Source organism: Scatophagus argus, chromosome 12 (genome assembly GCF_020382885.2).
Source record: "Scatophagus argus isolate fScaArg1 chromosome 12, fScaArg1.pri, whole genome shotgun sequence".
Classification (NCBI taxonomy): domain Eukaryota; kingdom Metazoa; phylum Chordata; class Actinopteri; family Scatophagidae; genus Scatophagus; species Scatophagus argus.
In genome coordinates this window covers 364,044-377,963 of record NC_058504.1, presented here as the reverse complement: position 1 = coordinate 377,963, position 13,920 = coordinate 364,044, and the positions used below count along the sequence as shown (strand labels likewise).

General features: G+C 46.1%; 1 protein-coding gene across 1 annotated transcript; it reads right to left on the bottom strand.

Annotated features, from left to right (window-relative positions):
- Positions 1-7,905: 7,905 nt before the first annotated feature.
- lman2 (lectin, mannose-binding 2) lies at positions 7,906-13,673 on the bottom strand. Its single transcript, XM_046406561.1, has 8 exons — positions 13,292-13,673; positions 12,320-12,438; positions 11,951-12,068; positions 11,503-11,585; positions 10,672-10,833; positions 10,436-10,550; positions 10,192-10,311; positions 7,906-9,533 (listed from the first exon to the last, which is right to left on the bottom strand). Exons 1-8 carry the CDS (start codon positions 13,425-13,427, stop codon positions 9,373-9,375), a joined length of 1,014 nt encoding a protein of 337 aa, XP_046262517.1. The 5' UTR covers positions 13,428-13,673; the 3' UTR covers positions 7,906-9,372.
- Between the last annotated feature and the right edge of the window lie 247 nt (positions 13,674-13,920).

The following is a 13,920-nucleotide window of genomic DNA, read 5'->3' as shown; positions in this document are numbered from 1 at the left end:
ACAAATTCACTTCTTCGCTCTTTGCTGCGAGGAATTTAAGGTTGGCAAAAAGGACACAAGCCAATAAGTAAACAGAAGAGTTTGACAAAAGCGAACATGAAAAGCATTGCACAAGAATCACATTTTCTCTTTCAACTGAAAGATTTCTGGCTTAGATTGAATGATATCGTATCAACTCAGGAGTGAATGTGATTTTTCGTAGTTCTGGTGACAGAGATGCACAGCTTCCTGCACAGCACACTCTACTTCCTGTGACAGTTCGACTGTAACCTTCCATGAGATACAGAGTGATAACCATCAGAGCTGAGTTGAATTCCTACAGACAAAATGCACAGCGTGACAGTCATAGTGACTTTAGTCTCTTAATGATTCAGTGTATGGACTTTTTTCACTGTGCGAATAAAGTTAGTAAGCTAAGGATTGAGAAACAGCAGCACACAGCACCTCAGTGGATGAGTCTCCCTGCTGCTCTCAGTCTGTGACCTCCCCCGACTCCCTGCAGGTCAGGAGGTAATAACCCTCATTGCAGTGGCTTTGATTTACAGTGTTTGCCCCCAGCCCACTTAACGCCTGCCCCCGGCTGCCTGATAGTCATCACACAGCCAGCAGCCATCCATTCATGGAAACAATACACTACACAAAGCCTCAAGTCACAAACAAAACTCAGCCTGAACCAGCAAAATGTGTTTCAAACATTTTAAACCGAAAACATTTCAGTCTAGCTTTTATCGATGAAATTGTCAATTTCATTTTAAATTTTTATCCATCCATGAATCCTAACTTTCATTCGTCTTTTCATCTATCTGAAACCTAAAGAACTGATGTGTCAGCAGAGAATGTGAATGGAGGGCAGACAGACAGGGGCATGATGGGACAGATCTCCAAACAGAAACACCGTCACTCTGCTGCCTACAGTAGGGGAAAGGTTACCCCCTAAGAACAACAGGGTGCAAATAAGTTTATACATGTACACGTACTGTATCAGTACCTGCACCAGCACTACTACCACTACCTGCACCAGTACCAGTAACTGCACCAGTACCTGTGCCTGCAGCAGTACCAGTCAATGTAGGCTTGTTACAAATCAACGTCACAAAAGAATCAGTACAAGCAGTCAGTATCAATTCAGTCAGTCAATTATCAGAATTATGTCCTTAAATGTGTTTGTACGTTCACAATGTGACAATTTTGGCTGGATGAGCTCAGCTCAAACCCGATTCAAACGTGGGCCAAGTGGCGATGCTGTCGGCTGATTAGTCGGTTAGTTTGACAAATCCTGCCAACTGAACTTGGTGTACACTGTTTACCACACATGATGTTCGTGTGTGTTGGAGTGTGTGCGAAGGCCACAGAAACCGCCAGCGGACAGAAGTCTTTTTTCTCTTCAGCGTCATCAGTTTCCTCCCTGCTGTCTGTTTCGCGCTCAGACAAAGACACTCTTTCATTTGTTATCAGGTCCTCAGCACGACCTCGTACCATCACCGTCCCACACTCCAGACACCTGGACACACACTGTGTCCACTCAGAAGTAATTACTGAACAAAAGACTGGACCCTGCCGGAGACAGAGCCCTAAAGATGCGAGTGCAAAACATTCAAAAAATTAACAAGATCAACAGAATGTTGTTAATAACATCAACATTATTGTCAACACCACCACCACCTACTGAAGATAGCATGCTAACCAGCTAGCATGTCTGTAATACCACCTTGTACCTCTAGATGCCCCTGCAATTTCAGCTGGGAGATGAATACGAGCAGCGAGTTTGCTAAGCCTGTCCAGTTTACAGTAGCTACAGCCACAGATAACCACAGCAAACAGAGTGAGGGATCACCAGGTGGAGCTTTGGGTGTAACGCAGCTCTTATGTTGAATAAACACATTTTCATCTGTGCTCAGTGAGTGACGACTGATGCCTTCACATCCAGGTGGTCTGTTGACACTGAGGACTGAGAGTGCTGGACAGTCTGAACAAAATACCACAGCTCCAGATCAACACGTTCACCGACGTCCCAGACAGACAGGAGAGACAGACAGGCAAGAGAGACAGATGGATGGGTGGACAGTGAGACAGTGTTTTGTGTGCATTACTGGAGCATAGCTGTGTCTGAACCAGCAGATCTGCTGGGAATTTGCTCCTGTTTCCTGGAACATGCTGGGTCCACACACACACACACACACACACACACACACCGGACACGAACATACATAAAGGACTTTTGGGCAGTCTTGTACCTCCTGCTTCAGCACCATCTGCCTCGTGGATATACGAGTGCGGACACATGCGTGAAAACACACACACACGTTGACCTGACATAAAGGGAATTCATTCCCATGTGGAAGTTCCTGCAGCACCTTCATGCTGTGATAATTCTGCTTCTGATTGGTTGTTTGGTTTGAAGCTTGTGCAGCTCTCAACAGAGATAGGGAAAAAAACAAGATGGCTCACCACTTACCAGCTCCAGAAAAAACGATATGTTAAATTCTTTGTTACCATTTGCCCAATGAGGTAAGTGAGCTGCTAGATTTACCAGCTCAAGCCCTCACTGTTGAACCCACTGTGAGTTTGACATTTTGTGTTTTTAATTTAAAGAAGTTGATGTGCTTGCTGTGAAGTTCAGTGCAGACCGTTGTCATTCCAGGAGAAATTAACTCCTCTGACCCTTTTATCTGTTTAATTTATTACAACACTTTAGACAAATAAAGCCTCAGCTTTGCTTTTACTTACTACTAGCAAATATTAGCATCTTGACAGGCTGCTATAACATGCTAAACATCTGCTGAACATCAACATGTTAGTTGTAAGCCTTGAGCTGCTAGTACAGCTGCAGACTCTGCGCTGTATTAAAACTCCTTGCTGCTGGTGTAAAAGTGGCCCATAGGAGCCTGAGCTGCAGCCTGCTGTACTGGGACCAGTAGCAGCCATGAAGGCCATATATATATATATATATAGGAGTTTCCACGCCATCTGGCACCACTTGTGTGAGTGAAACAGTCGTGGGGAAGTGATGCGTCTCATCGCCACCAGGCTGAAGATCTGCCCGCATTGTCGAAGGAACAGAACGTTTTTCTTGTTCTTTGTGTCTGGCAGCGCTTCAAATATTTGCTTCACATTTAGTTTCCAGTCTGATGGGAGCTCACTCTCACCATCTAATCTCTTCATCATGATCAGATCATGTTGCTGCTCACTCAGAGCTCTGCTGCACACACTAAATACTTTCTGACGGCTTTATTGGGGTCGGTTCATGTTGGTGTCGGCTCCTTCACGTAAATGTTAGTTCCTGAAAGAAAAACTAGCATGGGTTGGGCTCGGACCCTGACTTCCAGTGAAGGGAAATCTTAATGCTTCAGCATACCAAGACATTTTGGACAATGCTATGCTTCCAACTTTGTGGCAACAGTTTGTTGAAGGCCCTTTTCTATTCCAGCATGACTGTGCCCCAGTGCACAAAGCAAAGCTCCATAAAGACATGGTTGGATGAGTTTGGTGTGGAAGAACTTGACTGGCCCACACAGAGCCCTGACCTCAACCCCATCCAACACCTTTGGGATGAACTGGAACGGAGATTGTGAGCCAGGCCTTTTGGTCCAACATCAGTGTGTGACCTCACAAATGCTCTACTGCATGAATGGGCACAAATTCCCGCAGAAACACTCCAACATGTTGTGGAAAGCCTTCACAGAAGAGTGGAAGCTGTTAGAGCTGCAGAGCTGTCTGAGTGTTTACAATGAGACGTCATTAAAGTCCCTGTTGGTGTGATGGTCAGGTGTACCAGTACTTTTGTCAAATATAGTGTAAGACTACTCTTACTGTGGGACAATGACAGGAATACATCCAGTAATGCAAAATCTTTACCTGACATATTTTAGTCTGGATGTTCAGTTCTGTTTGAATAATTCCCATAAAGCAGTGGAGCCAACAGTACTAAACTGAATCAAAGCTGGCCTCTAACAGATGTTCAGATGTTCAAATCCTGAACTGTAAAAAAGAAAACAAAATGGTGGGAGACAGGAAGTAAAGCCAAACAGGGGAATCAGCCAGCCTGCGGTCATGTGACTGCTGGTCTGTAATTGGTCAGCTTTGTTTGTTTTTCAGCAGTCACAGTGTGACCGATGGGATTTGTTCATCTGCTGTCAACATCTGTCATCTGTCAATCAACCAGACAGATCAACGGATAGAGAGAGAGAGAGAGAGAGAGAGAGAGAGAGAGAGAGAGAGAGAGAGAGAGTGAGAGAGAAGAGGACAAAAAGTGAGGAGGAACACGCAGAGAAAGGTGAAGAAGGTTAAAGGAAAAAGAGAGGGGACAGAGTCAGGGTGGGTGCTGAACCTGAAGCCTTCTGGCTGAATGGGAGCTGCCTTATGGTAGTCAGTTATTTGCGACCAATCCGTCCACAGTTAAAGGGCTATGGCGCTGAACGATCAGCCAAAGGACATAAACAGGCCTTCATCAGAGGAAGCTTATTAAAAAAACTGCAGTTTTAACAGCTGAAAAGCAGCAGTTGCAGGTTAAAACGTGGAAAAGCCGGGGGATGTCAACTTTCAAGGCCATTCGTCAGAGTGTGTGGACACACTAAGGTCTCGGTCGCACCTTTCCGCTCACTGTAAAGTGAACTCTGACGTGTGGGGAGGACAGAGGAAAGCGGATCGTCAAGGCCACGTGGGCTCCAGGAGCTCCGTCACCGAGAGGAGGAGCAGGTAGGAGGGAATGAACAGAACTCACTGTGAATGAAGACGTGGGAGCACTTCAGGTCGTCTTCTTCTTATTTAAACACCTTCCTGCTGTGCGTAAGCTCGTCCTGTTGAATTAAACACAGTCACGATTAAGTCACTTTATGGATTTCTTCATTTCACCAACAGAAACCTGGAGCTCATTGTTTTCTTTGTCTTCCTGCATTTCCTCTTCAAAACACAAACAGGAAATGAAGCAGCATTTGGGTCAAACAGAAAGTGAAATGTGAGTGAAGACTGGACTCTCATGTCAATACAGTCTACATTGTGAACCTGGTGTGTACAGGTGAAATAAGCACATGGGAGCGTCTGTGTGTCTGAATAAAGTCCTGCTGCTCATCATGCTGATGTGTTTATTAAACGGAGACGTGGCGTCTGATTTCAGCGTGTGAATGTGGACATCACACGGCGGTCCGAGGCCTCGTGTCAGTGCAGGAACAGGTCTGTCGGTCTGATGAAGACCCGCTGTCCCACTCTCGCTTCCTAACAACCTGCTGACGGAGCACAAAGTGCGGACGTCACTGAAAGACTGCAGAGACAAACACAACAACAGGACAGAGGACATCGGAGACAACAGAGTAAAGTATCATGTGGTCAAACAGACAGAATTGTCCACATCATTCTTTTTATTCAACAAAATCTGTAAAAGTTATCGCTCACACAATGAACGTACGAAAGACTTTGGCCTGCAGTCAGTCGTCACATTCGTTATTGGTTAACGGAGTCTTGTTTTGTCCAAATGTAAAAGACAAAGACAAGCAGTGAATGTTCACATTTCAGGAGTTGGCATGTCAGATGTTTGCTGAAACAGATGATCACTGGTACCTATCAGTTCTCAGGAGATTGATTCATTGATTGATTGTGTTTGTTTGGGCTGCCAGAGGAGAAGAAGATCTCTGCATCTTCAGCAGACACTCGTTCTTGGATGAAAGCGTGTCACGAAAGGCTTAGCGTCGCAAAGGGCTGCTGCTCGTCCCTCAGCGTTGCTGTTAAAGTGATGACATAAACCACATGATGGGCGTTTTCCTGCTGCTGAGTCATACATGTGATCATATCACCCAGCTGTATCACCAACACACCAAGGCAGTCAATATGGCAGCTTTGTGTGTGCATTCTGTCACTGGCTGATGGGTATTAGATCAAAATATACTGAAACAAATGATGACTTAAATGGTTTCCTATACTGTTGGTTTGTTCAGTAGCTCAGTAAGCAAACAGCCAACTCAAGATGAGGCAGAAAATGGTGATCTGACGTTGACTCTTGGAGCCGGTTTGGGGCGGGGATTTCACTGGACCCCCCTCTTACAGCACGATCTCCAATAATCATGAACGATGACATGACACGTGACGAATGACACTCGATTACTAAAATAATTGATGGTTGCGGCCCCTCTCACATCAAAGCCCCTGAGCTCGAACACAGCACCTTCAAGAACACGGAAAAACGAGCCTGTTGTCAGCGTGACCTTCCTCCTCCTCCTCAGTCTGTTGGCAGGGCTTTAGAAAAGAGTTCACACAGAAGCATGAAGTCCTGAGATGCATTGTGTTAAAGTGTCGTTTCTGGAGGTGTGAGACGTTGACTCTTGCCCAGCCGTCACATCTGCTGGGTTATAAAACCATCTGATAACAAAGTGCTGATCCTGAGAGGATTTTCTGTCCCTTCAAGGACACAGAATGAAGATTCAAAGCTGAGCACACGGCGTACAGAAACCTTTAAAGTGTGCAGTCCGGCTGCGTCCTGCCCCAACATCCTGTCCTACGGGTTCACGTCCACATTAACCCACAGCCCCTCTTCTCTAACCTCCGTCAGTTTCAGTAAGTTACTGCCCTGAATGTGATGCATACCTGCCTCACCTGTCAGCTCAGGTGTGCAGGAGGAAGCACACAGCATCAAACACACAGAACACCTATTCAGGTGGGCTGGATTGATTGTGTGTGTGTAACCTGTGGGCTGCCAGCTGCTCCGGCTTGAGCAGAATTTCAGTGTAGTGTGGGAAGTGATGGAGGATGCCGACAGACAGATTTTTACATGATCTGTTGGACTCAGCGCTGACGTGTGTTTCTGACAGGAGCTGGAGACCAGTTAATTGGGGACAGCCTGTCCACCCTGGGGACAAAAGTCACATTTCAAACCTGGGTCAGTGGTTAAGGTTGGGGTCAGGCAGCAGTGGTGACAGTTAAGCCTCCAGGAAATGAATGAATGCTCACCGTTAACGTTCTTCACCATGTCACGTTGGAATCCAAAACCATCGTCCATAAATCTCCTCATAGCCAATCATAACAACAGCCCAGCATAGCATCAGAAAGCTGCCTGTCCTCCACCATCCAGCAGCACCTGTCCCGAGTAGCGGCTCCCACCTGTACTGTAGATGAGACAAAGCTCAGAGGTGACACCTGCTGGACACTGTGGTGTCCTACAGATGCTGAGCTGGAGCAGCTTCACTACAACTCGGTGACTTACGGTGAGATGTTAAGGAGCATAAAGGGACAGTACGTGCAACATCGGGCCATGACCGGGAACGCAAACACACACACACACAGCTGTCCTCCTGCACTAAAACCTGACAGAGGACAGAAATCAATATGAAATGCACGACTTGAGCTCAACAGTTTACATGTAAACCACAATGACAAATGAACCCATTGTTCTGAGTTTCACCTGAAGAGGCCAGTCGAGACCAGCAGCTCACAGATGACAGGATGTATGTTTCGCCATCGTGTGAACCAACAGCAGGGGAGCATCACAACACACCTGTCAGACAACAACCTGAGGGCTAACGATTATCTTCGATGTCCATTAACTGATCTGACGATTACTTTCTCTATTCATTGATTAGTCGTTGGGTTTGTAACATGTCAGAAAAAGCTGATTAGCGTTTGCATAAATTTCAAGATGACAACCCAAAGTTAAAGAAGCCAAAACATATTCGCATGTAAGATGGAATCAGATTATTTCCAGATATTTCAGAGGGATTACTGTACGTAGACTGTAGCTGCCATGTAGACACAAACAGATCATCTCACTACTGAACCTTCATTGCAGACTGAATACGCCCCCTTGTGGCAGCAGCAGGACTTTTCACAGTATTTTTACCCGTACTGTCCGAGTACCTGGGAGGGATTTCCTGGGAATGCAGTTTAATTAAAAGGTGGTTAAAATTCGGCAACACACCACAGTTCACAGTCAAACAGTTTTTCACTTTAATACATCATCTCTGATGAGAGAAGCTGTTTCAAGTCTCATCACAAAACTGACTGACGTGGCAGAAATAAACAGAACAGTTTCGAGAACATGGGACAGGAGATAAAACTTAGAAATTAAAATAATAAGGACAACCTGCAGTTAAGTACACGTGTGTTATCAACTCCTTACGTTGTCATTACTGATCCATTATGGAGAGACACAACATTTAGAGAAGTTAAAGTCAGGGCTGTCGGTGTTCGTGGGCCTTCAGACAGTCCAACATCTCTTCTGGAATCTGAAAGAGCTTCATGATTCACTGCATTCATTTATCACACCCGTTTCACTCCAATATTCATTATACCACAGCACTAAAGTTGATCACAAGTTTTTACCACAATTTAGTTTTGTTGAGCCAAAAGAAAAACGCACTGAACGTTATGTTCAGGATGCAAAGCTCAAACTGCAGCTCACAAGAGCCTGCAGGGAAAAGCCAGAAGCTTGGACTTCGACATCCTGTCAGATGGTAAAGCTTTTCATCCTCTGCCACGTGCTGCGAAATATTTCTGTGTAATTAAACAAAGCGTTAGAGGATTGGCAGACGTGGTGCCACAGTTTTTGGAAGGATGAAAGTCAATCAGCTGACTAACTCAGATCTGAGGAGTTTTAATGTGTTAGTTAAACAGTTTGCATATACAGTGTCGACTTGGGCTTTGGGAAACTGTCATATTTTCTAAGATTTCTGACAATCTCTGGCTTCAATGATGTGAGAACGACACCTGATTAAACAGTCGTCAGTTTCAGGCTGAGTGAAAACCTTATCCTGGTACCCGTCTGAACTGAACCGAGGAACTGGGAGGAGGACAAAGCGTTAGCATGGCTGAGGAGTCCAAAGAAAGCAGCTACAACAACAAAACTCTGTCATCACAAAAGACAAAAAACAGAACAGGACTGACAGGAGACCAAATCAAAATCAGACAAGAAGACAAACTGCAGGATCATGAAGTACTCAGTACTGCTGTACGCATGAGTACGCTTCCATCGTGGTTCCTTCAGTGTGTACACGGCGTGAGGGAACTCGAAACTGAAAATGTTATCTTCTGAAAGTCAGAACAAAGTGAAGGTCAAATCAGCAGACACGACGCGACGCGTGACCGTGTGAGCAGCGAATGTCCTCTTCCAGTGAACAAACGCACAAAACAAGCCGGAAAGAAGAAAACAAAAATCTAAAATACCACCTGGTGCAGCAGAGAAAAGCTGAAAAGGCTGCAGACTCCAGTTTCACCAACTATCTGAAGACAGTAAGTCTACTTGTGCTCACAGAGACACGGAGGACAGGAACAGCATCGATCACACACGAGTTACCGCAACTTCCTCCAACGCAGTGCTTCAAACGTATAAACAATTTGTACAATCTTTAGAAAAGAATTCACAGTCCAGCACGCAGCTCGTCTCGTCCGTCCTCAGTAAAACCTCTTGTTCCTCTCCTGTCTCTTCTGGAAGACCACGGCTCCCACCACGGCGCACACCACGATGCCCAGCAGGGCGCACAGCAGCAGCAGGAAGACCTTCCAGCCGGTGAGGGGCGTCCCGCGGAAGTTTCCGGTGGGATCGTCAATGTTGTCTGCGAGGGAACAACAACAAAGTCAGGTCTCGTTTTGCTTGTGATGGAATTTAAGAAATGAACGAGAGCGAAACAAACATCACGACAACCGTCTGAGTTGTGTTCAAGTACGCATGACGTCTCCTTTAGTTACTTCTTATTTTAAGCTTTGTCTGTCTGTCAACCTGTCTGTCTGTCCCTCTGTCCGTCAACCTGTCTGTCTCCATCTGTCTGTTTGTCCCTGTCAGTCTGTCTGTCTGTCCCTGTCTGTCTGTCAACCTGTCGGTCTCCATCTGTCTGTCTGTTCATCCCTCTGTCCCTGTCTGTCTGTCAACCTGTCGGTCTCCATCTGTCTGTCTGTCCCTGTCTATCTGTCTGTCTACTGCAGTTGTCCACACACAGATCCTGGTCCTGATGAGGAGTGTCTTCAGCCTTTGGTCTTTGTAGGGGTTGGATGTGTGTGTTCATGTTTGGGCGATGGAGTGTGAACACACTGAAGTGAGATGTGGCCAAAACAACCTCCAGGGACGTTCTGTTGGTTCCACTGATTTTATTTTCAGCTCACTGATCTTTGGCGACTGTTTGTCTGTTCTTTGACGTCGTTTCTGAATCTTAAACATCTTCGCTGCGTGCTTCACGGTTTCCTGCTCGACTCGCCTTTCCTGGAACTTGAATCTACCTTTTGGGGACTTGAGGAGGCTGACGCTGGGCTCGATCTTGGTCCAGTCCAAGTTCTCCTCCTCGGGCGTGTGCTCCACCATCAGCTGGTACAGCTTCATGGAGATGATGTCGTGGTTATCTGGAAAACAAGGCAAAGAAAATATTTTGCGATCTAAGGCTGAGTTAAAGGGAGAAAACTGAATTCATTAGAAGAAAGAAATCATTTAGGTCACTCTGAAGTGGATCTCACGACTGTGCGTTACCAGAAAGATCTCCCGTAGCTGCTGAGGCTCCAAAGAAATATCCGGTGGGAAGACGAACTCCTCCGATGTCGATGCACTCCTTCCACTCATTCTTGTCATCCACATCGACCATCACCTGCAGCAGACACACTGGACCTCAGTGACTCAACACAGCACTGCAACAAGTGGGACCTGATTCATTGCAAAGGAAAGACGTCATTGAAAACCAGACAAGTGAAGCCAGTTTGTCTACACACGGTGAGTCTTCCTTTGGAGTAGCGGATGGCGAGGTACGTGTCATGCTCCCGGTTCCTGATCTCGGCCGAGCAGCCTCCCAGCTCTGACGACCGGCCGTCCTTGCCGTGGTCGTAACTCACCGAGCCGTTGTTGACCATTGCAGAGATGAAGGGGAAGGAGCGCTGGTGAAACAAGCGACAGGAAAGTTTTAAGAAGAAGGCTTTGAACACAGCTTCTCTCATAGAGACCGTGGACACAGTAACACTAAAAGTAAAATGCAACGAGCCCACATGTCAGCTGCCTTCACACCGCAGGCGTTTCCAGGATCACAACCGTTAATATGATGTATTCAACCTCTGGACTAAGTAGCTGAAACAAACTGATCTGTGCCTTTAAAAGTCAGCTGGCTCGATCAGACGACCGCGTAGGCCGAACTTTAGATTGGACACCATCCAGCTGCGGTGTGAAACAAGCCGAGATCACAAGACGGGTTGTGGTGAAATAAAAACAGGCTCCTTTTACAGAAGCGTCAAGCTCAACAACTCAAGGGTTCAATTTGCTTTAATACTGTAAAACAAGCGCATGAAACAAATGGGCGAAAATATGGCAAAATAAATTAACATGAGTAAGAACTTCTGACAACTTGGTGACTTAAAGCGAAGACAAAGAGAAACAAGTCGGCATGCGACGAGTAAAACCTGAGCCACCACTCACATCCGTCGCCTCATCGTTAGAGTAAGTATCTATAAACACAGCCAGCCCGTGGAAGAGTGCGTTGTTGGAAAACACAGGCCCTGCAAAGAAACAAGCGGTCAATCTCCTCCACACACACACACACACCGCACACTTACATCCATTCCATGGAGGTCATTGCGGAAGGTATCCAAAAAAACAGCCAGGCCAACAAACTGATCCTGGTTTCCAAACACAGGGCCTAGGATGGAGGCAGAGGTGGAGGTGAGACATGACATGATGAAGAAAGCTCACTGATGGAGGAAGAGTGGTGACAGCTCTGACAACTCTGAGCTTCAGATTTTGTGTTTAACACCTTCACGTGCTCTTAGTGACCCCGATTCGTTCTGTTCTACTGACACCTGAGAGGAAAGTGTCTTTAAATCTTTTTCAGCGCCCAAAACTGGAAATGAGAAGAAAAGGAAACGACTGCTGCACAAAGTCACATGAGCTGTTTTCCCTCAGGTGACAGCATGCAATATTGGAAAATGATGGCCGATGGTGATGGTTATGTTATAATTGAAATAAACAAAAGGCAGCAGGTGACAGGTGAGTTTCTTTCCTTACCTGGATGCAGCCTGTCCTTTGTGTACCAGATAGCGATGCCGTCGCCGTGGAGATTCTTTTTTCCCGACCCGTGAACTTTAAACTGCACGTGCATCTCCCAGTCTTTCAGGTGACATGGCTGGCAACCAGAAACACGACAAGTGTTGTCGTCAAACAAGTCTTTACGTCAGCATTGCGAAACAAGCACTTTACGCAGCACAAAGTCACTTCAGTGCAGCAACAAACGCACACTGAGGCGACTTTTGAAGTGTCAAAGTTCAACTTATTAGTTACAAAAAGTGCACTTCATCGTTCGGATCAAAACTCTGAGGCTGCAGACTGAGTGACTTCACATGGAAAACATGGGAGTCAGACCGGAGGTTCCCTCACCACTGTGTTCCAGATGGACCCCTGCTTGCTCCTCTCATCCGGAGTGAGTCGAACATACGAGCTCGTCACCAAAGTGCTTCCCCAGAAATCCCACTGACTTGTAGGGCTGCTGCCAACACCTACGAGACAAACAGGCGAGACATAACCAGACTGACCGCCGCGTATGTGGCGGAGACGAGAGGAAGCCGCAGTCAGTCTTGCTGTTTCCTCAGCTACGAAAGATTAAACATTTACAGGACGGAACTCACGTTGTTTTCTCGTGGAAACATTAACACGCAAAAGCACGTAAGAATTGAAGAATTTCCCTTCAGGTATAAATAAAGGAATTCTGATTCTGATTCTGAAGCAGAGAGACGCCACTCCATTCTGATTCCTTTTCCTCCACGCCCTGAACCGACGCCACCACTTCATATTCCCGCAGCAAACTATTTGTTGGACTGCAGGGATAAACTTGCTTAACACAGTCCTCAGTTTTCAGAGCTGTGTCGCTTTCTTTTTTAGAGGGTTATTTTACCCCATTTAAGGTATGGTCCTTTATTGTACCAACATTTAAAGGAGTCCATTCATTTCTGTGCTTTGCTTGTGTAATCCTTCACAGTGACCCGCATCCCGTTTTCATTATATCACTGTAATGGATTACACACCGGAAAACTAGTCTGAACATCCTGCCAACAGAATATCACCTTACACGGAAACTGGCAGTTAAATCCCGTGCGGCACTGTGTTTTCTGTGTTTTGGGCTAGAAAGAAACTTAACTAAGTTTTCATGCAGCACAGCCCTGACTGTGCACACTGCATGTGTTTTAGGACGCGGAGTTATACAGCAGGTTCATATAAGTGACCCACAGTCACTTACATTAATCACACAAACTGTAGCACAGGTCGTCAAATAACGCGTGCAACGCAGCGAAAGGTGGAAGAGTGGACGAAGGGAAGCGCGGCGAAGCTAACGAGCTAGCCGAGCCACCTTACCCTGGTACGGTTTCATTAACGAGTGCTCCCTCTTCAGATGTTCTGTGTTCCCGTCTGTTATGTCGCAGCACACCAGACACGACTCGAATATCAGGAACACCAGTGTTGTGCTCACAAACGCTCTCAAGTGTCCCATTTTGCTCAAACCGCCTCGGAGAGAAACTCTCACAACAAATACGTTCGTCGAAACTCCATAAATCGAGCAGTCCGTTCTCTATTAACTTCCGGTAAGAAACCACACAGGTGCCACACGTCCTAAGCCGGCAGGGCGTATTTTTCACTTGAGTATTTCTAAAAACATACTTGTTTAAATACCAAATTTGTTGCGCTACAAAAACATTGATTGTAGTTGTACATTTAAACTGTGATGATACAGAGGAAGCGTTAAACAATGTGTGTTTCCACACGGAAGACTTTTGTAAACGATACTAGCCAATCAGAGACAAGCACATCGCAAATTAAGCCAATCAGGGAACACTTGCTGTGCACCTGTCAGCCACTAGATGGCGACAGAAAGCAATAAATGGAAAAAAACAGGTACTGTGTAGTTTTCAGTCGTGGCTCACACTGTCGCCTCACAGCAAGAGGGTAGCAGGTTCGAATCCCGGTCTAAGCCCTTCTGTTTGCAT